The 26823-nt window shown below is 31.4% G+C and overlaps 3 protein-coding genes across 19 annotated transcripts in view; 2 read left to right on the top strand and 1 right to left on the bottom strand.

Moving 5' to 3' along the window:
- LOC122568873 (protein cycle) overlaps window positions 1–6947 on the top strand; it is a 120801-nt gene extending 113854 nt beyond the window's left edge. For all 3 annotated transcript variants that reach the window (XM_043729124.1, XM_043729121.1, XM_043729123.1), the window contains 3 exons: window positions 1059–1219; window positions 3427–3574; window positions 4105–6947. In XM_043729124.1, the coding sequence (XP_043585059.1) occupies window positions 1059–1219; window positions 3427–3574; window positions 4105–4289 (494 nt within the window). In that variant the 3' untranslated portion in view covers window positions 4290–6947. The remainder of the gene's footprint in view (window positions 1–1058; window positions 1220–3426; window positions 3575–4104) is intronic.
- A 1339-nt stretch (window positions 6948–8286) lies between these two features.
- Window positions 8287–11037, bottom strand: LOC122568875 (uncharacterized protein PFB0315w). Its single transcript, XM_043729128.1, is given in 5 exon segments — window positions 8287–8470; window positions 8472–9915; window positions 9998–10193; window positions 10263–10405; window positions 10576–11037. Coding segments are annotated over 5 exon segments (2016 nt in total). The 5' UTR covers window positions 10767–11037; the 3' UTR covers window positions 8287–8428.
- Window positions 11038–11516: 479 nt separating this feature from the next.
- Window positions 11517–26751, top strand: LOC122568975 (breast cancer type 2 susceptibility protein homolog). 15 transcript variants are annotated; one of them, XM_043729375.1, is made up of 14 exons: window positions 11517–11658; window positions 11769–13129; window positions 13209–13355; window positions 13428–13516; window positions 13592–13825; window positions 13902–14052; window positions 14129–14335; window positions 14410–14620; window positions 14697–14890; window positions 14964–15223; window positions 15302–15485; window positions 15555–15830; window positions 15930–16158; window positions 22449–24532. In XM_043729375.1, exons 2-14 carry the CDS (start codon window positions 11795–11797, stop codon window positions 22646–22648), a joined length of 3717 nt encoding a protein of 1238 aa, XP_043585310.1. In that variant the 5' UTR covers window positions 11517–11658; window positions 11769–11794; the 3' UTR covers window positions 22649–24532. The 15 variants fall into 15 exon arrangements, 13 of the variants coding, with proteins under 13 accessions (XP_043585310.1, XP_043585309.1, XP_043585308.1 ...); XM_043729374.1 differs by having other exon boundaries at window positions 11517–11696; XR_006317282.1 differs by having other exon boundaries at window positions 11518–13129; window positions 22449–23824; window positions 23910–24532.
- The last annotated feature ends 72 nt before the right edge of the window (window positions 26752–26823 follow it).

Below are 26823 nucleotides of genomic sequence, written 5' to 3'. Positions count from 1 at the left end.
GTAAATACCAATTTCGATTTACATATGACAATAATTTATAGTGTAAATCGACGAAATATTTCACTTTTAGTTCTAAATTCAATTCATAGTTCATAACAACTACACAGTTTGTAACTGTTTATCCTTTGATACGAAGATATTTGAACATTTACTGTAGAAAATTTTTATGAATAAATTATTTGCGTTATATAAATCCTTTGGAAATTTCATTATCATGATTACATTAACAAAATTTGGAACTAGTTTGAAAATAGATATACATGAAAGTTACAAGATACCCATTGTTAATATGCACTTGGTAAAAAGAATATAGCATTAACAGTTACTTTAAACATATAACTAATGGCAAAAGTGGTTCTATTAGATATTAAAACCGTTTAAATAATTTTGCAACCTTTGGGAAGTGTATGTTTGCAAGAAATATCTTGTAACTTCACGTATATTTTTGTATTTGTTTTGTACTCCACTAATGCGGTTCTATGCCATACAAAATCTTAGACAATGTTCCTATGAATGTTCAAATACTTTCAAAAACCATTATATCTAGATTGGGCATATTTATGCATTTTTTTGTGAACAGAAATGAAGAAATGGAACCTATGCAAAGAATTATTTTATCTATCAATTTAATAACAAGTACTAGATTTTGAATATTTCATATATTATTCCATATAATGTAAAGTAATGAAGTGTATGTTTGCGCTTTTAAGTATCCCATAAATGCGTGAACATCCGCAATCTATTCATAACGAATGGATTCAACTGCATTTATTAGGGCAAAGTAAAAAATATTCGTCGAAGCTCTTATTGTTGTAATTTTCGTAATTTCATATATGTTGTTAATTATATTAGTATAATTAAATTAGTATTTAATTATACTAATTATACTAATATAATTAAATTAATATTTAGTTCTTAGTAATTATAATATTAATAATTAGTATTTATTAGTAATTATAATATTTAACTATACTGTTAATTATACTAATTTAGTACGTTATTCCTCTGTTATTGTTTCTGCTATTTTATAGTCTTAATATTTCAAAAAATAATTTTAGGTAACGGTGGATTAGAGAGATTGATCTCGAGTCACGTAGAGGTAAGTAAAATCGGGAGACAAATAGCTGAAGAGGTTTTGGATCTTCAAAGACGCGGTGAGGATTCTTCTTCCGGTAGCAGTCCCGGACCAGGACCGGAACCTGCTTTGTTAAGCACCGAGGTAGTTATGGCCACAGAAATTGCACCCTCGATTTCTTTGTCATTTAGAAAATGATTATTAACAGAAAACCAGCGTATAGTAAAAACAATATATATGTACATAATGTATGCAACATTTTTAATATTCTATCTCTCTATTTTTGCTTATTCTATCTTTGCAGTCATTTTGTTATCTGCAATCATACCTTAAATGACAAAGTTATCATCGATATCTACCAGAATATATAACCATATTGAATTTTCTTTACTACAATCTTGAAAGAACAAAAATGAATTTAATTAGAACCTATTTGATATGAAATAATGATATTAGGAGTATGAATTGGTCTCGAGAGATTTTTGTTTTTTTACTAAAAAGTTTATTATTTATTTAAAGAAAATCAATGGAGTTACATTAATGAAAATATTTTCCTCCGTTTTCTACAACTTTTGCCCATCTTGCAACTAATGGATACTGCAATGATAGAACGGTTTAGTTTTTTATTATTATTTATTATTATTATTTATTCTAGTCCGTGCCTTTCGGCTTTGGACGAACTTTCGATTTACAATCCTTACATTTCTTGTATTGCACTCCTTAGCATATTCTTACCTCTAGCATCTAAAACTAATGACTACAAACTATTGCAACTTATGACTACACATTATTGCCACTTTGGTTTTTTGCCTCCTTGCTGTGCTACCTTCCTGTCATTCCACCCTGTCTTGTATTGCCTTTGCCCTTCTTTTCTCTATTATTGCTCTTAAATCCATTAGTCCTTCTCCAGTCTCATTCAGTTTTTTTTCCATGTCCTTTGATCCTCCTGTTATTTCACATTCTTCTATTACATGTCTCAGGTCCTCTTCCTCCCTTCCACATAATCTGCACCTTTTTTCTCTCTCCTCTTTCCAGTATTCCTTCGCTTTGGTCTCGTTTCCACACCTGAATCTGGCTATAATTTTCCTGTCCTTCCACCTCATCCTCCCTTCCAAATATTTTGGCATCTCATCTTTGGTTATGTTCCTGTAGTGTCTGTTGTATTTGGATTCCCTTATCCTTTTCCTCCTTCCTTCTGTCTCTCTCTTCCTTCTTTCTTCTACAATTTGGTCTCCTGTCCGATAGAACGGTTTAGTTTTCCGATTGATCTATTCATTTACGAATTTTACACTTCTTCGAGATTTGAGAAGTGTGTACTTTCTAGTACGTGCTGCAATGACTGGAAAAGATGGTAGTCCGATGGATCCAGGTCTAGAGGATATGCGAGTTGTGGAAGGACTTCCCATTCGAGCTGCAACAGCGTTTGTTTCACTGTTATTGCAACATGTGGTCGTGCATTGTCACGCAACAGAATGACTTTGCGTCGTTTATTTGATATTTGTGGACATTCTTGGCTTAAAGTACGCTTCAAGTTATACAATTATTGTCGATAACGATCCTCAGTAACAGCTTCGCTCGGTTTCAACAACTCGTAGTCCACACCTTCTTGGTCTCACCAAATAAAGAGTATTACCTTTCGACTGAGAAATTTATAAATTCCCTTTTGCTGCTTTTAAAATTCGATTGTTTACGCGTCTATTACTTCTAACATACTAGACATCAAACATAAATATCAACACTTTGCCACATTGTAATTTGATGCACCCGCTGAAACCTACAACTAAAGCATATTCTTGATAGTCCCCAAAACTAATTCACACTCCTAATATAATACTAATATTTTATATAATATGTACAATAATAGAAGCTTAAATCAAATCGATTTAATAAAGTAATTAAATGAGAATATTCTAAAATAATACACTTTCATTTATAGAACATTTCCTTGTATACCTTAGACATAAGCGAAATATCGACTTTATTCGGAGTTGCAATGGAAATAATGTTCAAATATACTGTGCATTATATTTAACATTATTTTTATATTTAATAATATTTTTATTTTAATCTATAGAACTTAATTTTTTACACGGGGGGGGGAGAATTTTTATAAATCGAGTAGTTCTATTTTGAATACATATACATATAACAGCTAAGCGATAATATCATCTGTGTAAGAACAGCTAAATTAAAATAAATTTAATTTAATTTAATACGTTTCAACATTAATTGTCTATTTTGTAATATTTTAATAAACAATATTTAAGAGTCAAATAAATATTTTAAGGATTAAATAAAGTATTTAATGTATTTAATGATGTTTTTCTACAGTATTTTCTTTTCGTTACAAGACACAGATCACCACCACCGCATCGCCAGAGAGAGTGCAAGACATGACGCAGTCAACCAGAGGCAGCAACAACAGCAGCAGTAATCCTACGCCAACATACAACCACATAGCAAACAACTTGCAGCTGAACAGCATCGCGAACGACCAAGGTCATAGCTATTACTGTCTCTAAGGAGTCGTTTTCTTGGTGTGTAGTGTAATTGCCGGATTTACCAAAAAAAAAAAAAGATCAGGTCGCTCAGAGAAAAGGAGATCAAAAATTTGATCGATCGTCCTCAAACGCGAAACAATGGTTTTCTCTGAGCGAAATTGGGTGAGGGGCGTTCGTTCTGATAGCTCAAGAATTTTCATATTGAACGTAGTATTTAATAGAAATTTTTAATCCTTAATTCCTGTCAAAATGAATTAGTTTTATTGCGAATACTTTACTTCGTTATACATCTCAACACTAAGGGCTATTTTGTATTTTAAAACAATTTCGATAAAAGAAAACAAGAATGGTAAAACGATGTTAGCATTAGTGATCTTGCAAAGGTTCGAACATCCAGCAATCAAACCTTCAGTATAGTACTCATATTTTTAGCATAGCGTTATAATTTCAATAGTAGCGTGCACAGCAACACCGCGCGAACTATTTTAAATGATCGTGGCGTATAACATAATATCCACCTCGTTTTAGGAGCGTCACCAGATGAAGATATGATGGACATGATCGGTGGTACGACGATTAACGAATCACCGAACCCAGTGCCATCTGATGGCAACGACGAAGCAGCAATGGCCGTGATAATGAGCCTCCTAGAGGCGGACGCAGGTTTAGGTGGTCCCGTGGACTTTTCTGGTTTACCCTGGCCGCTTCCATAGTACATACGTTTTAATTGAGTCGTATCTCCAAGTGTCCAATGAAGATACCTTACGCCAACTGTTTTACAGAAACTAGAAGTGTGTGTACATATGATATCAAGTGAGGATCAAGATGACGTTCTTTCGTTTCGTTGTTTTATTTCCATCGTGCTTGAGTACTTGATCAAACTTCACCAGCTGTGTCCATGTTTCAACTATCCGGAAACTAGTGCACGAACATCACTACAAATCTTTTTTGATTGATGTTTTGAAACAATTAAAATAGATATTCTTGGTGCTGAGATGGTGCTGTTTAGAAAACGCGTCAAATCGTTGTACGTTTTAGTTTTATAGACATATCATTTCTGTGATCAAAAAAATGGAATATCGAACGTACAGAACGATTATAATCTACTACTAAGTTGAAATGAATGTCTACGTTCATTTTGAAAACGAGTAAACAGAGACTGATCCAGAATTTCTTTAGCTATGGTCGTCAAACGATTATGAAGCATTGTAAACAAGGATAATTCGGAATAATTCGTACATAGAGTTATAGCCATCTGAGAATCAAATCAATATTTTTTTATCACTTAAATAGATCATTAAATGGCTTTTTTCGTAATTTTATAATTAAACGTTTGCTGTTTTTGTACAAGATTAAATACGATTTAAATATTGTAAGAATGTTATTTTTATCTCAATATTTTAGTTCAATTTATTGTTAATTAACTAGTTGTTTAGAGATGTCAATTTCGAATTTTTCGCTCAGGAGCTTCGCGCGATTATATTAGGTCTCCTACCTCAATTTGTATTTCATCCTAATCCACTGATTTATTTCCGTCTATTCTTCATCTCCATCAAAAGTAATACCCAGGATCATTCGGTGGCTCTTATCCTCTAAACTTCATCGAAACTATGGCAGATAAATGGGAACATTTATTAATCATTTATTAAGAACATTATTTAAGCAATTTATAAAGGACCAATCTATGACTTTAACATCACGATAGTTTAATTCTTTTAAAAGTATACTTCCTATAATAATATTTTCAATTTCTTATTACGAAATAACTAAATTAATTTCTATACAAACGTAAAAATCTTTTCTTGTTGCATAAGTGTCAGTGAATATATACAAAAAATACATAACATTATTAAAAAGAAGAATAAGAGTGACTGAATCTACAATAAAATCATCGCACATAGGATAGTCTTTCCTTCAAACGACGCATCTTGTATTTAATGAATTGTTTTACATAGTTTCGAAGACATTTAGAAGACAATAGACAGTGATATCGTACATCGATTATTGCTTCAAGAATCAATTACATAGATATTTATATGTATATAATATATTCATTGTACACTGTCCGTTTCGTAAGGCGAACAGTTAAGTTAATACTGTACATACATACATGTATCTGAAATCTTTTTCACAGTAATCAGTATAAATGTTTTATCGTGCCACTGCATACAAATTAACGGAGCATCTTTCAATTATTGAACGCATCGGATGAAATTTAGATAGTTCCGGCGAACACCAGGGAACGAACGCTAGTAAGCGTTAAGGTCCAAGTTCCTGTTCGTTGTTTTAGCGACAAATTAACGTTGCGTGTATATATGTATTCTCACAGAACGCGTGATATATGGCGCAAAGCGTACCTAATTAAATTATAAGAAACCGGAGAATGATAACGAACGTTCCAGCAGCTACAAGCAGTGCACGTTGCAACGTGAACACACAATCTCTTCGCATGCCATATGTTGTTTTAAGAGGGCATACAACAATGATACGAATCAGGTATATAGGGATTAGAACCTCATCAGCGTATACTGTGATGAATTATTTTCGATATACACAATATGAAATTATTTTGAATATAAAATACTCGATATCTTATGACAATACTAAAATTTTCTGGCTGGAATTTCTGAAAATTTTCTCCAACTATTTGCAAGCATTACAAGATTAAAACAAAACTCAATATTTAATTTATTATAAGTGAAGTTTTATTTTTAAAGATAACTAATTATTTTTTATCCTTACATGGCGACGAAAAATGAATTTCTGACAACTATAAAAATACAGTTAAGAAACATTTTTGAATATCACATTCTGTAATGCTCTTGAATGTATTTCGATCATTCATTGTTCCATACTACAATTTTATTATAAAAGTAGATGTTAAAATCTTCCTTTCAACAGACCTCATTCCTATGAGCTTCTTTTTCAATTATATTTTTCTTTCAGAAATTGATTGTGAACTTGATTTGCATTTTTTATAAACATTTCGACGTAATTTTTTCACGTAAATATTGGTCATACCGTTTCTTATATTTTCGTGCAAAAACCAGGAAGATAAGAATATTCTTATGCCGAAAGCTGAAGCTGATAAAATTATTTCACGATGCAGTTAGGTGAACCGATCGAATAAAAACAATAATTCACGTATATTATATAAGAATAATGTACATAAAGCGTGTATATGTAAATAAATATATATCGTCAAACAATATAGTATAAATGGTACTTTAAAAATAAATGTTAATATGTAAGGACAAAATATTTGATCACACCATTAAGCGTAGGAAAATGCTTGAAAGTTGTAATTGTTTTTATATAAAATTTTTCATTGTAAATTTTCCGAAATAAACAGATTACTGCTTTTACAAGAATTCCTTGATATAAGTGAGAAATAAAAAAAAGTTTCAAACAATTAAATTACCAGTACCTTCTTTTATATGTTTAAACGACTCATTTAAAAAATAAAGTATGGACATTGCATAAAAGTATCTAATTTATATGTGTTTCTATCGTCATATGATATAACGTACAAGGAAAATGCTGAAACACAACTTGCATTGAACTCCACAGGTATGAAGATACTAACCCATTTGCATCTGAGCGCGGATTAATCCGTGCACTGCGACTGCTTCTTATTTCAGTCACTGAGTATTCTTCAGATATGAGAGTTCACGTTTGACCCGTTTGTCAGCATCTCGCCTATATCAGTTTGTTGTATTGGCCATTTTAAATAATTCCACGAGAAATAATATGATTTAATTTCTTATTTTTTTAAATAAACAATTTTTTCTTTTTTCCTCAATTATAAAGAATGTAAGATGCAATGTTTGCGAAGTAACATTGTCTACCAATCGTTTTGAACAATAAATTTTCGATAAACTCCATGGAGAATTCGGATGTCATTTACTGCACCTACGACCAACCGCGCGCGGTGATAGAGACCAATCCTCTTAAGTAGAGCCATGATGCAAATAGGCTAATAATTTTATTAGTTATTTATTTAGCGAAAACTTTCTATTTTATAATAAATTTATTATGCTAATTTTTTTTATATTTTATGAAGGAACAGAACATCATACATGTATAAATTACATTAATATTTTCTAAAAACAAAGTTGTGGTTATATTTTTTTATAAGCTGGTGATTGCTTTAAGATTAAAATTCAATTCCCTGATATCTTCTAAAATTTAGTACGCAAGAAGTACGTAAAATTGCAATAATTGTGATGTAAAATAATAAATCTATATGTACTAATAAACATATTTTTATATTTCTTATAAATAGAAAGTTTTACATATGTACGTAAAGTTATATACGTAAAATAATTTTATCATCATATCATTTACAAATTACATTTGTACTTCAATTTTCCAAAATATGATATATGGCAAAATATTGATATATTTATTCAGCCATAAAGTCTTATTGCAACATGATACATTATAAATAAATGAAATTTACTCATATAAGAAAAGGACGACGATATGAAGTATACAGGTTAAAGTTCATGGAATAAAAAAATAATCTATCAGTAACATGTACAAAATATGTTCAATATGGTCATTACTAGCATAGCAAAATAAAATTTATATATATACATATTATATATTCTTGTAAATATGTGATACTGTATGTTTATTATTACCTTTTTTATGTACGTATATGTGACTTTAAGTATGTCTTTTATAAAAAAAGAAAGATAAAATGAAATTATGTGTTACAGTTTAATTTTTAGTAATTATATATGTATTTTCTAATCCTCTTAACTATCTGAAAACCTCTCAGTTTTAATTTTAACATTCCTAAAGTCAAACTCAGACTCATTACCTGATTCAAATTCCTTAGATTTATTTAGTTGTTTATGTAATGATCGCTTACTATGTTTTTTCTTTTTTTCAGTATTTTGAAGATTAGCATCATTGTTGTCAATATCCGATCCATCAATTACTATAAATTTCTCCGTTTTTACTTTTCCGCTGTGTATGTCTTTATCTACTTCTTTCTTTTTCGAACGTTTTATGTTACTCTTATTAGTGTCATCGCTCAAGTTGACACTATGTTTTTTCCTAGGTGAACTAGTCGTTGCTTTTACATCTTGTTCTGAATAGACGTCTTCATTTATATCATCATTATTATTAGAATTTTCCACTTTAATTGCAGTTTCTTCAAATCCATATCCTAATTTAATTACGTCTTCAAATTCGGGTTCTACTTTAATTATGCTCGTATCTATAATAACTTTATTCGAATGTTTTCTCCGTTTCTTTTTGATAGCATTATTTTTATCTTCTTCTACAACATAAGTAGAACTAGATGTGTTTAGGTCAGGATCCTTTTCTGAAATTTTATTTATTTCTATGTAATCTCCGTCTTGGGTGTTTTCAGATCCACTACTAATTTTCTCTTTCTTAATTTTTATATTTTGGAACACAACTTCAGAATTTAAAATATTAGATTTTTTTATTGAGACTTGGTCACTTTCAGAGGTCCCTAACTTTAAAGAATCTCTGTGTTTCTTAAATTGCTTCTTTGGGGAATCTTGTGCATCATCGCTTACTTCATATGTGTATTTATCATTCGATTCTTCCATTTTTATTTTCTTTGAATTTCTTTTATTTATACTCCTTGAACTTACTATGCATTTATCTGCATTCAAATCAGCTAAGGAAGTATCATTATCATCTAAATTCTTTCTTTTCATAGATTTTCCCTCTAGCTTGGACTTATTTTCAGATATAATATCACTTTCAATATCACTTCCTATCACTGCATTATGTTCGACCTTAATTTTGATGATATCATCCTTAGATTCTAAAATAGATTTATTTGGTATTTCGTTAGGTAAATGTTGTGCAGGCTTTTCATCATTATCTTCATTTATCCAACTTTGAGAATGTTGAACTCTGGATTTTTTTTTAACTTTACTTTTTAAATTAATAGATTCTAATTCTTCATTTTCCATTAATTTACTATTTAAGGAAAGATTATTTGTATAGTGATCATGTACAGTTTCTACCTTGATCGATTTAGGTTTAGATTCATTTATTTTTTTAAACTCTTTATCACGTTTTTTATCTTTCTTCTTCTTTTCACTGTATGTGATTGATTCTTCATGTTTTAATTTCTTTTCTGATTTTTTCCATTGGGCAGTTTCTTTCTTTACTTTTGCTATATCTTCATCAGTGGTATTTTCAGAATCAGTTGCAAAAAATGTATGATTTTTAGTATGCTTAACATCTTTTTCCAAAACCTGATTATTATTTTGAATAGTATTCTCAGAAGATAATCTTTTGTTACTAATGCTTTTTGGCATTAATTTACAACCACGTAAATAATCACTGAAATAAGAAAGTTTTGAATGTATAAAAACAAATGAAAAGAATCTAAAACCTAAACAAAATAAAATTTATATATACTTACTCTGCATTTAAGATACCACGAATAAAAGGTAATTTACTACTAAAATCAAGAAGTGTTATTACAAATCTTGCTTCTTGCCCAATTTCAAGATTATCACCTGGCCAATTTTCTTCGTCATCTGGTTTTGGAATTGATACATTAAATGTCTTATGTACGAGAATCCCAATGTGATCTAGCCCCTTTTTATTCACTATTCCTACAAACCCTATGTTCATTAATAACAACTAGACAATTTAAGAACTATGCTATGATAAAATAGTTTTACCTTTCAATGTACATCCAATTTCTGGTCTAAATATATAAAAGTCTGCTTCAATATCAACATGAATAAAACATGTATCATAAAATATTTCTCCCAAAGATGTTAATAATTTAGGGTTTTTATAAGCCAATAAAAATCCTTTCAAGCTGTAATAAATATAATTTTGAAAATGCACTAAAAAATATTTCTAGCATCAGAATATAAACATAACCAAGAAATATATTTGCTTTTTATATTTAATTTAAATAGATACTGTTGAATAAAAATTTTTATGAAGAATGTATCTTATTACAATTAATGAAAATTATATACATACTCAGGATCGTAGGAATTCAAATTCGAACTTAAAATTTCATTTAACGCAGTATTTAAGTTCGTTAAGTGAAATGGATGCAAGCCAACATGTTTCTTAAATTTCTCAAAATAAACACAAGAATCTTCATCTTCTATAAGGCCCGTAAGTTCCAAAACGGACCATGTAATTCCGGTATACGCTTTAAATTTCATATTAACTGATTAATATATTAAATATATTAATCTTAGTCTCCCGCGCAAAATCACATACAGTAATACAAGAAACGTAATAAGGTTAAACTAGTGTTTTGCCGGTTCTATAGATTATTGACGATATTCACGTGTCCCAAGACACGATCTTGCCCAAAATTTTTATTTAAATATAGAATAAAATTTAATATTTGATTATTCAAAGCATAAAATTGCAGTATAATTATTTTCTTAGGAAAGTAAAAACATCTTTTTTGTGAAAGAAAATAAAAATTTAGTATTACATTATATCTATAATTCATATTAATTATAATTCATATTAATTTCAAAATTATTGCCTCATAAAATGCTGAAGAAAACTTGAAATTAGAATATTGATTACCTATATTAAGAAACTACGAGAATTATTTTCTTTACAATATATTGATGTATCATACTTATATCAGCTTATACATGCTATGCTTATAATATACTGATATGTAATGCAATTTAATTTGACTATATCCATAGAAAATTAGAAATTTATAAAATATAAATTTTTTTAAAATAGATTAGCTAAATAATTCTATATATTTATATATATCTAATTTTCGCTTAAATATTGCTAATAAGCAATAAATTTTTTTTGAAATTATATTTTTAATTTATTTGGCAAAATAACAACTTAAAATGGATCTTCCTCAAATGGATTACTTTATTTTAGCCTATAAAATTTGATACAATTAATAGTTTATGAGAGTTAAAATAATATCAGATAGTACAAATCTGACTTTAAAATGTAATATATAGATGGCTTTTTCCCACCAAAAAAATTTAATTTATCAGATACTACTACAGATGGCATCCTTTGACAACATGTGTTTATCGCAAAATTCGTCTTAATACCTGGAAAATGGTAATTATGAAAAATGCTTAAATATTATCAATCAAAATGTAAGAACGAACGATTTTTAGTGTTGACATTGATTTAATATCAATCTATTTAATAAATATATTTTCGTGCAGATTTTTAAAGTTTAATATGTATAAATATGAATAATAAAAGTGATGGTTTCACATTTGGTTTTACTACTGCCAGTGGTAATTCAATCCATGTGTCTGAGAAAGCTTTATCAAAAGCAAAAGAACTCTTTAATAATGAGCTTAAAGAAAGTGATAACTCTAATCAGAATTTCAAAGTTGAAAATGAAATTAATACATTTAATGCGCAAATACCAGATGTTGGATTTCAAACTGCAAGTGGTCAACGCATTAATGTGACCAGTGAAGCACTATCAAAAGCAAAGAAACTCTTTAATAATGAGTTTAAAAAAAGTGACAACTGTGAACAAAAATTCAAAGCTGAAAATGAAATTAATACCTTTAATAGGCAAATACCAGATGTTGGATTTCAAACTGCAAGTGGTCAACGTATTAATGTGACCAGTGAAGCACTGTCAAAAGCAAGAGAACTTTTTAATAATGAACTTAATGGAAGTGACAACTCTGAACAAAAATTCAAAGCTGAAAATGAAATTAATACATTTAATGCGCAAATACCAGATGTTGGATTTCAAACTGCAAGTGGTCAACGTATTAATGTGACCAATGAAGCACTATCAAAAGCAAAAGCACTATTTCAAGAAGAAATCTCCAAAGATTTTGAAACTATTCTTGCATTACCTAAACCATTGCAGAAGCGAAAAATTAAAGATGTAGATGACAACGTATCTTTGAACAACAAAGCAAAATCTAGTCAGTTTAAAAAGTTACGATTTAGTAATGAGTTTCAAGACTTAAAATCTACTCATAGAAACTCATTGAATAATGAAGAAAAAGGAAATCAAAGCACATCTTCAGTATCTATGCAAGTAACTACTGAAACAAGCAAGGAAAGTGATGAAATAATAGATAACTATGTAATTTCACATGAAATAGCTAGTGCAGTAGCACTTTTAGCTGATGAAAAGGATTTAGATTTCACTGAGCAACAAATATCTCCTAAGGAAATTAAAGAAAATGATGAAACTGAAAATACTCCATCTAGCCCAGTAATAGGAGGACAATTTATTCGTAAAAAGCAAAGGAGTACAGGTAGAAGAGAAGCTACAAATACCTCAAAAAAAGTAGATAAGTTGGCATGTTTATGTAATAAAGCAGACAAATTTATAGATAATTTAGAAAAGTTAAATGATAATTATGCAAGTTCGAACCAATATATAAATAGAAAAGATAATTGTTTAACAGAGAAGCAAGATCTAGCAGATAAACCAGATCAGTATGACTCGGCAGTCGTTAATGATTTTAGTGACTCTCAATTAATGATAGACTTCATAAATCAATCTGTAACTGTATTAGAGAAACGTTTAGAAGCTGCTTTAGAACAAGTAAGCTTCAATATAATATGTCTTATTGTTACTATTAATGTTATTATTTAAAAAATGATATCTTAATTTATACTTGCAGGATAAACAAATTAGTATGAAGCAAAAAAGTAAGCCTAAACCAACAATCAGCAAATTATATTTTTACAGAAAGAGTAATATCAATAATCGTATATCATGGAAAGAAATTAGTAAGGGAGAAAAACCTACTCTATGTACATATGAAGAGGTAAGGTTTAAGAAAAAAGATATAATTTTTTATTAAACAATTAAATTTTAATTATTGATCTTTGTTTATTAGCTTGTTAACAAAAAATTACCACCTGAAATTTTGGATCTAAGAGCTGATAATGCAACAATGTATAAATTTCATTGTGCAGATTTTTACGGGTGAGACATATTTTGGTCAAAAATTACTTCTTGTACATTAGATACTGGATTACAAATTTGGTCTACACTGTTTAGGCAAAATATTGTGCAAAATAATATTGATGGTATAAAATTGGAAGACGGAGCTTCTTTAATTTTGGATGAAAATGGTTATGTAGGAATAACAGAAATTAAAAGATCTTTTTTAGCAAGTCCAGGTGTAGATCCTAACTTACTTCCCATTGGATGGGTAGAAAATCATTACAAATGGATTGTATGGAAATTAGCATCAATGGATAGAATAAAACTAGGTTATATCATTCTACCAAGGTAGAACTTTGAATTATTTTTATAATTTGAACATGTTAAAAAATATAAATTACTATAAAAAAGAGTTACTTTTTAGAGTTCTGACTCCTGCCAGGGTAATGATGGAATTGAAATATCGTTATGACAGGGAAATTGATAGATCTCAAAGACCGGCTTTAAGAAAAATATTAGAGAAAGATGATGTTGCAACCAAGAGAATGGTTTTATGTGTGTCTTCTATTAATGAAGTAATTTTCTTTAATGCAGATGAATCTTTTTTTATTAAGAATCAATATTCAGGTTTTTCTTTCTTTTTGTGTGTAGTGTGATGATTCTAATATCGAAAACAAAAATCAATTAAAAATATCATCCAAAAAATTGATATTAACAGATGGATGGTATAGTGTTCAAGCTTCAATTGATCAGGCAATGATGAAACATATAACGTCTGGTAAAATAAAAGAGGGAACAAAATTATTAACATATGGATGTGAATTATTAAATTGTGATCAAGGATGCTCACCTTTGGAAGTAAATATAGTTTCAAAAGTTTGTTTAAATTTTAGTGAAGAATATTTAATACATTAAAGATTGTTATCTCTTAGATTGCAGAGAATGTACGTTTAAAATTACATACAAATTCAACAAGAAGAGCAAGATGGGATATGAAGTTAGGATATACAGTGCCATCGGGACCAATGTGCACTAAATTAAAAACCATTTATCCAAATGGTGGCTTAATTGGAAAAATTAAAGTTATAGTTGCGAGGGTATATCCAATGTTATATCATGAAAAAACTTCAGCAGGAGAATCTAGTAAGATATGCATGTATGCTTTTAATATTTTCAACTCTTTCTAATCATTTTAAACCATTTCATTTCCCGATTCTAGTTTTTCGAAATGCTAGATGCGAAGAGAAAGCTAACATTATCTATGAAAAGGAATGTCGGTCAATGATAGAAGCATTTTATGCTAAAGCAGAGAAATATTTTCATACTAGAAAATGCAAAAGTAATTTAAATACAGACAGTATTGATATAGCAGCAGTTGAATGGAATGAAGATTGCGACAAATTATTTAAAGAGGTATTAACTAATATAACAATAATTGTTCTCTGTGTTATAACTATTTGCAAATTTATATTTTTATTTGTCATAGGAATCTCATTCGGAACAAGAGCTAGAGCAATTAAAGAATGATTGTCGCATGAAACAGGAGAAATTTAGACAAGAATTAGAGTCTCGATTGCAAGAAAGCTTACCTCTACCGCGACAGGTTACACCTCTTTTAAAAATTCGCGTAATTGAGGAAGAAACAAATGCTATTCTTTCAGTTTGGTCTCCCAGTGAAGAAGTTATAGATATTTTAAAAGAAGGAAATTGTATATCACTTTGTAATGTTATGCCCTCAGCAAAAAGGTATTAATTTCTATATTATATTTCTCTACTATTTTTTATTACTAATCAAGTGTAGCATAATAATATTTATTGTAATAGAGGTAATGAGTTGCTATTGACTGCAAATCAAAATGCATCATTTATCCAAGTAAATATTTGTGATAATAGTTTTCATCTGAGAACATATACAGCATTATGTGAAATAAGTAAGCCAACCTTCACTCCAGCTTATGGAGAATTTGATACAGTAGGAATTATTGCTTCTATTGGAAACGAACCCTATGTAAGTTATTGTAAATATATATGTAAGATTGAAGATTTACAATGATAATTTTTTCTATTTATTTGTTAGGGTATGAAAAATTTTCAAGCTGTGTATTTAGCATATCCACATGCGGATTCACCGTCTTCATATTTATCAATACTCTTTTGGCATGGGATATCTTCTTATGGTTATGCAGAAATTTTGACTATAGGATCTCTTATTGCCTGCAGTAATTTAGAATGGCGTCGAGCTACATCATGGAATATACCAGTGGCATATTGCACAGAACGAAGTATTTTTACGCATAATCCTCGAGACAGTCACCTTCAGGAACCTTTAGAAAATTTAAAACGTTTGATAACGGTAAATGTTTTGAAAGTATTAGAAGATATCGGTGTGATAAATTTAATAACTTTATAATCTTAAGTTACTAAATCATATTTTTAAATCATATTTTTAAAGGATATTAGTACGTATATAGATACCTGTGTGGTAGAAATTTCGGAGAAAGTACAAAAGAAATCAATGATGAGAAATAATTTCAACAAAGATGTATCAAATGAAAATATTAATGCTAACAAGCAACTTAATGATCATGTATCTCAGGAATTCCAAGGAAGGAATTTAACAAATAATCAACTAGCAAAATCTGTTGCCATACAAAAACGGCTTGAAAAATTACGATCTTATGGTGAGCCATCTAGTCTATCTCCAATTACACTTAATAACAGCTCCAAGCGAGTATCATTGAAGTTTCAATCTCCCATACAATCAAGAAGCGAAAAATGTACAAAAGTTCATACAACATTACATGCAAGACTTACACAAAACCCTACATGACAGTGCATATTTTACAAGCTCTTTTATTTAAGTATATATTAGCTGTTTATAGTATACCTGTATAATAAATTGTTAAGACCCTCTATTATACAGGTTAAATACTTCAATATTTATTAGATATATAGTAACAATTCTGACCTTATTTACTAAAATTTGTTTGATATTTTTCATAATAAAATATAAGTATTAAAATTAACAGAACAAAGTACAAATTTTGTGATAAAAAATGTAAACAAATCTATATTAATAATTACACTCCTTGCCAAAAACATAACCCAGGTGTGCTATCTTTAATTTCGCAATGATGCGTGTAAAGTTTTTCATCTATAACGTACAATATCAAAACATTATGAGCTCAGGATATGCGGCTTGCTGGAAATAAGTCACAATGTCGTAGATGTTTGTATACAGCAAAGAAAAACTGTTCCATACCGTAATATCGTAAACCATTATAATTAGTTTATTTACAATAAATGGATTAAACAGTAAACGATGGTTATTTAACATGAACTAATCACAACAACATATTATAATTAAGACAACTAGATAATTAGTTAGTAACTCCCGTCACCACGGATTCAACTCTCTCTCAAGAACGCTAGCAACACTATCTCGACAACGCAGTTTGCACTCTCTGGCTTTTCAACTTATACTGTTGTTAATTCGTTTATGTCCCTTAGCAACCCCTTATCTTCTGTCTTAGCCTCATATCTTTTGTCTTAATCCCACCACGCACATGCTCAACAACCGCTTGTTTATAATTCGCACGACATCCCCCAGGCCCCTCGTCCACGATANCTACAATACTAAGGTCGAAATGATAGCACACTCTGTTAATATGTTTAGAAATTGCTCAGTAGTTCATGATCTATCAACGAGTAAAGATTACAGTACAATATTATATAAATTTATAACTATGGGACGCGGAAAAAGATTAAACGAGTCTGAAAAAAAGCAAATTCTTGAACTAAAACAGCAACGGTTATCAGTAGCAAAAATATCGAAAGTAATAAAAAGAAGTCGTAGAGTGATACACAATTTCTTAAAAAATGTTGAAGATTATGGCAAAAAGAAAAGTACTGGTCGGCCGTCATCGTTATCCGATTGTGATAAGCGAGCAATTTTGCGTGTAGCTTCCAACTCGCAGTTAACAACGAAGCAAATAATGGAGAAATCTAATGTTAGTGCCAGTGTTTCAAGTGTTCGTCGAGTTCTACTAACCTGCAAAAATATTGAGAGGCTAAAATTGAAAAAGAAACCTTCGTTAACAACAAAACACGAAGTAGAACGTTTACACTTTGCAAAAGAAAGAGTGCATTGGAAAAAGAAATGGAGAAAGATACTATTTTCAGACGAAAAAAGATTCAACTTGGATGGTCCTGATGGGTTGTAATATTATTTTCGACGACAAATGGGAGGAGGCAGCGTGGTGGTTTGAACCGGCATCGGTTATTTCGGCAAGACAAGTATCAAGTTTATCGATGGGAGAATGAATAGTGTCTGATACAAATAAATAATCATGTAGAACGCATTTCTAGATTACATCTTTCAACAAGATAATGCATCTGTACACACATCAAGATTGGTAGAATCATATTTTAATGAAAATAATATATCTATTTTGACGTGGCCTGCACGCTCTCCGGACCTTCATATTATTGAAAATTGCTGGGCAGAACTTGTTCACGGCGTTATACGCGAATGGGATACGTTAAGTCAAAATTATATCCAGAAACTATATAAATCGATACCAAATCGATTCGTATAACAGAAGTAATAGAAAATAAAGGGGGATCTACCCATTATTAAATAAGTATATATGTTTGATAAGTAATTATTGTTAGTTACAATTTATGTTGATTATTATTTTCTTATTGTACATGTGCTATCATTTCGTTCTTAAATGAAATTTTTTTGTTACACACTAAATCTCATAATATTTTTAATTATTTTCAACGAACCGCATATCCTGAGCTCATAATGTTTTGATATTATACAGACGAACAACTTTACGCGCGTCATTGAGAAATTAAAGATAGCACACCTGGGCTATCTCTTTGACGAGGAGTGTATATCATTAATGTTAATACTATTGCATATTAATAACTGTACTGTTACTGGTCTGATAACTTTATGAGACATATGAATAAATATTTATTACGTTTTTATGCGAACAAAAGTACAGGGTTAGCCACTTGGAACCTGCGCTCACGAGAACATATGAAAATGGCAGCAGTGTAACATGTATGCTTACTATTAGCAGCTATTACGATTTCGAGCAGGTTTGGAATTTTATGTTCATGCCGGTTAATAATATTCTACTTGTCGCTTAGGTGGCACGAGCTGTCCTAATTTAGAGATGAAAGTTCGCGGAAGGAGACAACCACTTTAAAATGCTGATGCATTAAACTGCTGAGTGCGCGAGATAAAGGTTAGAACTTTTATCGAAAAAAATAAGAATTAAATGAATTTGGAGATTGCTGTGTATTTTGTTGGTATCGAAGCCAAAGTGATTCTGAGGATTCTCTCCATTCCTTCGTTATAGTTCCTGATTTAGCAAAATATGAGATTCGGTGAGAGTTCATGAGGACCAATGCCTTCTCCAGGTTGCAGGTAGAAGTGCATATGTGAGCACTGTGTCTGACACAACTCTAAATTGTCACTGTCGAAAAGGGCTTTGTCAAAAGATCCTTTTTTCTTCGCATTCCTCACTTAAGAAGACTGTAAGGTTTATACACGTTGAGGAATTACTCGATACATCACGGTTGTCCCCTTTTATTGTTTCTAGCTACATTTTTATTTATGGATTTTTTCCTACTCAAGTGACCGTCTAATCTAGTCGAGTATTTCGCCAAGGATGTCTTTATTACTGTCAGGTCAAAAGTTAAAAGTGATTCTTACGCTCTTCAAATGTTTAGATAATGCGCGCTATTGTGACGGAAATAATTAAGATGGTGACAATCTATCTTCGATTATTATTACATAAATTGTCGAAGCAAGAAGAGTATAGTTTTTATATTTTTTATTTCATTGTTGTAAGATAGTTTCAGTTGGATTATTGAAATTTTTACGAATTTTTACTATAACTATATCTGAATTAACTTCTATTCTTTAATGTTGTTGTATACAATGATCTGTTCGTTGTTAAACAAGTCGTAGGTGATACTTCAAACGACGAATTAATATTGTGCGAGTAGTTTTAGTTAAATTAGACAGTATTAGATTAATGGACTGATAGTTTGTACAATTCTCGGCGTTCTTTGTAGTATTTTTGGAAATTAGCTCCGTCAAGTAACGATCAGCTACCTCGAGGAGCTATATATCATTATCCCCTTCTTGTTTGTTTACCTGATACGTTGCGTATAGATATAACTATACATATACATTTTATAAATTATACAATTAAAATAAATAATTTAGTCTGATTAGCGAGAATAGGGAAGCAATAGTTTCCTTATTCACGTACGCATATCCATTTAAGCATACTAGTTCTTTTCATGATTCTTTTTTGAGTTGGTATCGATACTCATTGTCGAAATTTTGTAGCTGTTGTCCGCTACTCCTCTTGTTTCCTCTTTCGTCTTTTGGTCTGTCCTTTCATTACCTTCTATCTCTACATGTGCTGATATCCATATCAAGCAAATTCTTTTTTCTGTTATATCTGTCTGTTCTTTTTCCTTGTTTGGTCTTTTCTGGGTCGTTTCATTTTTCTCTTCTCTGTTTCTATCAGTTGCTCGGCGATCTTATCGATCCAGATGTTTTCCTCCTTCTTTCTTGTTCTTGTTCTTGTTCCTCTCAACCTGTGTGCTATTGTATTTAATGTGTTTCTTGAATCGGTTAGGATTGCGACTTGTTTATCTTTGTTTCGGCTTCTGCCCCTTTTTAATTCCTCGTGAACTGTTGTTGTCACTGTAGTGAAAATGGTTGTCCTATTGTGAATGCTGATTCCGCTTTCTTTCTATTCTCTTCCTTCGTTTCTGATATATCCAATCCCGTTATTGTAGGCATTTCGCTTCTTCGATCCACCAGTGTAATACTTTATTGTCCATATTGGATCCATCTTTACCTTTGCAATTAAGTCCTTAATCAAACTGTCATTTTTTATATTTATCTCCTTTTTGTATGCTGCTCTTAAAATGTTTATGCTTATGAAGAATTTTTTTGATTGTTTCTGTGTTTTCTCTTATGGTTGCTATTTTTTTCTGTTCGATATTTATTATAATATACTTTAATAATTATATTCTATATAATCACATTTCTTGTGTGCTTCTCCATGCCTTTGTTATTGTATCCATGTTCTAGTATTCCTTTCCTTCTTCCTCATATTTTATCAATTCCTCTGTTAGTTCTATTTCATTGTTTGGATTGATTTTTTTTGTAAAATAAATAAATTCCGTCCTACTTTCCATGACCATCGTGTCAGTTTCTATGTTCATTATATTTGTCAGGGTTATGATTCTATAACCTATGACTGCTCTTAGACCTGCATGATGTACTTTATTTGCTTGTACTTCAATTCTCTCGACGGACTTGGTACGAGAATTAGATCCCGTATTCTAAAACTGATCTGACTATTGTTTTGTATTTTCTTGCTCATTGATCTCTATTGTAGTTTTGTAGGTCGACCTTTTGTTTCTCTTTTTTGTTGTGAGTTCTAATATTTTGGTTTTCTCTGCCGCTGTCTGTAAGTTTATTTCTCTTAAGTTGGACACAAATCTGTTTACTGCTTTTTGTAAGGTTTCCTTTTCCCATTGTGGTACGCTGCTTGTAGTATATATGATGTTATTGTCTTCGTACTTTAGGGCTCTCACTTGGTTACTTTATATTTCTTTGATAATATCCGTCGTGTAAATGTTATTCAGTATAGGACTGAAAGTAGCTCTTTGGGTTAGTCCTTTTCTCTATATTCTTTTCACTGGTGTCACGATGGGTCAAACTCCTTTTGCATTCTATATTCCGTTTGATACTCAGTGATTAAAATATTTCTGTATTTTCATTAGGTATCCCTTCCTTTCTAGCATCTTTATAATTGGTCTGATGGTTAACATTGTCATAAGTTTCTTCCTTTTTATTGAATCCTATTTTAATGTCTGTGGCTAGCATGACCAGATTGTCCATTGTACCCGTTTTTTTTCTAAAACCGTCTTTTTTTTTGTTTTTTCCCCAAAAAGAAAGGCAACTGGCTGGTGTGTCGGGACGATAAATCTAAAAAGACGTTTATAGGAGCTAAAGATCGCCGCGGCACCTCTCTCATGCAATTCAAAAGAAAACACAGCGTTGGTGTTGTACACGGATGTATCGGACGTCGCCATCGGCGGAATTTTAGAGCAATATAATAAAGATATGTGGGAGCCATTAGGCTTTTTGCACGAAAGTTAGAAAATGCACAGACGAGATATAGCGTATACGATAGAGAGCTTTTAGCCATCTACAAGAACCTCGAGTTCTTCAGGCATTTTGTGGAAGGCAAAGAACTGCTTCTACAAACGGGCCATAAGCCGTTTATATACGCATTTCAGAAAAAAGCTGACAAAACCGGCCCATCACAAACGAGACAGTTTGATTACATCAGCCAATTTACTAAAATTTACTAAATAGTGCATGTAGACAGCGAATATGTGAATACACTAAATAGTGTGGCTGATGTATTGTTCAGGACCAAAATGTTTCTCATTATCTCTACAGATTAGTTAATGAAAGCTCAAGCACAAGACAAAAAACTGGCGAAAATTACTATAGAAAAATCCAGCACGTTGAATTTTCAAAAACTATTTTTAAACAGTTAAGATAAATGTAATATCGCGAAATATATTATTATTATATATTCTAATATTTATGATTTATTTAGAATGAATGGATTGTACAGATGTTAATTGGACAGAAGAACGATGGTTGTTTAACATGAACTAGTCACAATAACGCGCTATAATCTAGATAACTCAATGGTTCACTTGCAACTCTCGTCACAACGGATCCAACGCTCTCTCTCTCTCTCTCTCTCTCTCTCTCTCTCTCTCTCTCTCTCTCACGCGGACCACACTCTCTCGACAACGTAACTCGCACTCTCTGACTTCTCAATGCACACCCTGTGGCTTCTCCACTGACATTCAACCGTTCTAGTATTCCTTTGTCTTTTCTTAGTCCCACCACGCACGTGTTTCGTAACCGCTCGTGGCCAGGGTCACGTAAGCCTTTTTTACGAAACTATTCGATTGAAGGACCGACGACACATTGATGGGCCGGACGCCGCCTCGGCACTCGCGACATTGTTTATGGTTTACCCGATATCTCTTAGGCCTTTTTGTCCACGATACTACATAAATTGCTGTACAAAGACATAAAAAATTATATCAGGCCTTATGTGCCAAAGAAACTAAGAAAAAGAATGTTTTATCACGCACACACCCTATCGCATCCTGGTGGAAGAACAACTAGGAAGCTGACAAGAAAAAGTTTCGTCTGAGCATTAATATTTCGCATGCCAAAAATCCCATCCATCCATCCATCCCATAGGGTCGATTCGAGGATATACATGTGGACATCACAGTAAATCTAACAGAAACCTAAATATGTAATACATTAATGATATTCATTTTTAATTGAGTTATAAGTTATAAAGTTATAACAGACTCCTACAGTTTCGCATATACATATATGTACGTTGCGCACGAGAACTTTAGGTTTGCCTAATTCTTGTTTATAAACAGACGATAAGTGGTCGGCTGTCGGTAATCAATACTGACGTATACGTTGTCATACACGCACGTTTGTAAGCAGAAATACAATATAGTTGTACCGACAGTTTTTCGAATATCTTAAAAACTAAGCGAGTTCATCCCTTATATATAGGAAAGAAATTGTTTGAAATGTTGAATTTTACAATACATCCAAACATTATCGAAATTTGATGTTTCTATAGTTTCATTAGCAAGGGCTACAAATACTGTTTAACTGCAATAAACAGATTCTCCAGGTGGTCGGAAGCATTGGCATTCATGAACATCTCTGTAGACAGCATAGCTCTATGCGGAATGGATATTAGGATTCGGAGTCTCAGCAACAATCACTACCGATCAAGGAACACAATTTAAATCATAAAAAGCGTTGTCAAAATTGATAGGCAGACAAGACAAGAACCCCAGCATACTACAATCAAATGGGACGATAGCAAGATGACATTAGTTGTTGAAGTCAGCTATCATATGCTACGAAACCAAGAATTGGGCAGAAATATTCCCAACAATGCTGCTGAGACTTCGAGCCAACGTAAAGGAGGATCTGAAGGCATCCGTTACAGAGATGGTCTATGATACAAAACTGAAACTATCTGGAGAATTTCTTATCAGCGAAGAAATAGAAACAAATCGAAGAATCGAATCGAGAAAGAAAGATAAAACCAAGTCCAATTAGACATCATAGTAATAAAAAAATATTCCTCATCAAGGATCTACATACTTGCTCCCATGTATTTCTTTGAGTCGACGCTACGAAAAAGCCTTTTGAGGCACTTTATGAAGGTCGGTTCGAAATTATAGAACGGATAAATAACTATGTTTTTAAAATTAAATACCACGGAACACTAACAAACATATTCGTCGATAGGTTAAAACTCGCCTTCCAAGAAAATAACGAAAATAAAGAATCTGAAAAAGCGTCAATGACATCGAGTCCTAGAAGTAAGATATGCGAGTTGAAGTTCGAACAACTCACTCGGAAGAGAGTGATGTAAAGACAAGCATCTACATGTCCTTATGCGGCATGACGCCCATTTCACATCATATTTGTAATTAGGTTAAATAAGTTTAGTTAACCACTAAATTAATTACTTTTGTATTACATAGTTTATAAGCCTAGTTTTTAAAAAAACACGTCTATGATACAAAAATAGAATGATCATTCTCAAATTAAGATTTGTAGGGCGCGAACGCAAAAAGAAAAAAACGAATAAAGCACAAGATCGGACTCGTCGTCTATTTCTGGAGGACTTGTTGCCATTTTCAACATGTGGCCATGTTACCATTTTCAACATGTGGCCATGTTACCATTTTCCAAGTTTTTACGAGCGCGGGTTCTCATTTAAATGAGTAAAAACAACCGATATAAATGAAGAACGAAATTTAAACTGACTGATTGTATTAGATTCCGATAAAACAGAATGGATCATACATCATTCAATAAAATAATATGAAACAAAGAATGTTGTGCATCTATTATTTCTCTATAAAACGAAAAAGTCTTTCGGGACAACCTAATACATGCGGATGGAAAATTGTATCGTTTGTCATTATTGTAATTGTATTGTTTGTCATTACTACCTACAAAATTCGCAATCACTTAGTTGCCAACCCAATACATTGACCAGTTATTGACGGAAGGTAACCGGATAAGGGGAGAAAGTGGCGCGGGAGACAGATAGACACTTTGATAAATGCCTTTAAATTATTTATTATTGCATCAAATTTCAAGTTCAAATTTCTTAGTAATATTTGTTGGCATCTTACGAGGGTAAGATAAGATAATCAAAGGATTACTTTTGCATAAACTTTCCTAAGACTTCAGCTTTACATTAACTATTACAGGTCGCATAAATTGACAGCCGAAATTTCTCAACATAATTTCTCAATATCCTATTTTCGGCGGCCCATGTAAACTTTACAAATTGTGCTGTTTCTTTCTTGCATTATATTTTTCTCAATCGCCGCGCAAGTATGCACCTTTTTCTCGAAAGCACCACAATCATATATATCTCGGCTTTCATATACCGAAATCTAATGAAAACCGTTCGAAAATTGTTAAAATTGAATCGTAAAAAATCAACACGGAAGATAAGAAAATTCTCATTCTGCACATGTTTGACATGAATGTGTCAGACAGAGAGATATATTCTACCCATCTCTATCTCTCTCGCGAGAATACGAACTTTGTTGTCTTTCATGTTGATTTCTCATGGCTAGCGAATCTCGAAACATGTTTATATGATCGTAGGAAGAAGAAACTCCGCCTACTTAGAAATACGAGACCCATTGAATCATTGGATTAAGAGCACAAAGGAAGGATCCTAAACAAAGAAGAACTGGCAGGAGCCGAAGATCGAAAGCAGAAAAGTGAGTTCTCAATTCAATTCAATTTTTGACTTCTAAGCGTTTATTTCTTTTTGTCGTAATCGAAACGTACAAGTTGGAATAAACGATCGTTTAGAAACACCGAAGTCTTTTTAAATTTTCGCGCAACTCTGCGAGCAGGGTGGTTCAGCGCTTCATGGGCACCAATCCACGTACCTTTTTCCTGAAAAAATCCTCAAAAAGAACACAACAAAATAATGTTCAGATTATATAAAACATAAATATGCTGTAGGTATTTTTTGACATGTATTTTAAAAAATTAAAATACGTATCTTTCTCCATTTAAGGTATTTTCAATTTTTGTCATAAATTATAAATACAACTCTTCAAATTGTTGTTTTTCCTATCCTGCATTCACTACACAGTTTCATCAACTATTCTACAGTATATTTAAACGGTCTTGTAGAGGTTATATAACATAAAAAAAGTAATTATTACTGTTATGTTTTACCTTGCAGTTTTAGGGATAAGACGAGTGGGTTGGTGCTAGTCGTGGAGCGCTGGTCGCTTTGCTCGTCGAAATGCGCGAGAATTGAAAACACTCAATACTTTTAAATGCGGTGGTTTATTCTAAGAACTTGAGTACGAGATCTTCTTTGCAGAGATTAGAAAAGTTTAGTGAACCGAGAATAGTAAGACTCTTTCTAGCTTTTTCCGTTGTAAAGTCGAATGCCCTTTTGTTTAATTAGAACCTGTATTTATAACATTTTGATGTTATAACCAGCGATGAGCATGGCAGAACACGAGGCTTTTATGACCTTGCCTACCTGTACGTTCAGGTGGGAAGCACAAGGGTCTTGTAACCTTGATATCTTTTGTCATAATCCACGCAATCGAACAACTACACACATTATAACCTGCATTATTTACGATTTTACGTTATACTGTACTACTTATATATAACATACATTATTATTTATATATAACAGTTTACAAAAGTTCATAGATGCATCGTGTTACAATAGTTTATAAGCGAGATATATATATATATATATCATAAGCTGTAGAAAGTCTATAATCTGAAGGAAAACAATAAACATACACATATGAGCGATATATCTTATGCATGATTATATAAGTTAATTTAAATTTCACCCTCGGTCCATACGGGATATTTCTAACTAAATACATTCGTCGAAGCAAACTTCACGCAGTTATGTTAAAAGCGAGTTCATGCAATAGCGTAATATTACAAATTAGTTTTATTTTCGATTTTATACATTATAATATTATTATACGTTTTAAAGTAATTACTTATGTAATCCTAAACACGATATCAACACACGATATAATGTCTTTCATAATAAATTTATAGAAAAATTTATCATTTCATTTATTGACCAATAGTGAATATGCGATTTAGAACTAGAATATATGTTATACGAAAGTAAATA

This window comes from Bombus pyrosoma, linkage group LG7 (genome assembly GCF_014825855.1).
Source record: "Bombus pyrosoma isolate SC7728 linkage group LG7, ASM1482585v1, whole genome shotgun sequence".
Taxonomy (NCBI): Eukaryota; Metazoa; Arthropoda; class Insecta; order Hymenoptera; family Apidae; genus Bombus; species Bombus pyrosoma.
This window is presented reverse-complemented; position numbering and strand designations above follow the sequence as displayed.

Excerpts from the sequence above, each read along its gene's own strand:
- LOC122568975 (XM_043729375.1), top strand. The coding sequence starts at position 11,795 with ATGAATAATAAAAGTGATGGTTTCACATTTGGTTTTACTACTGCCAGT. Across the intron at positions 13,130-13,208 it reads TAGAAGCTGCTTTAGAACAA|GATAAACAAATTAGTATGAA; the intron begins GTAAGCTTCAAT and ends TTATACTTGCAG. Across the intron at positions 16,159-22,448 it reads TGAAAAATTACGATCTTATG|TCCCACCACGCACGTGTTTC; the intron begins GTGAGCCATCTA and ends GTCTTTTCTTAG.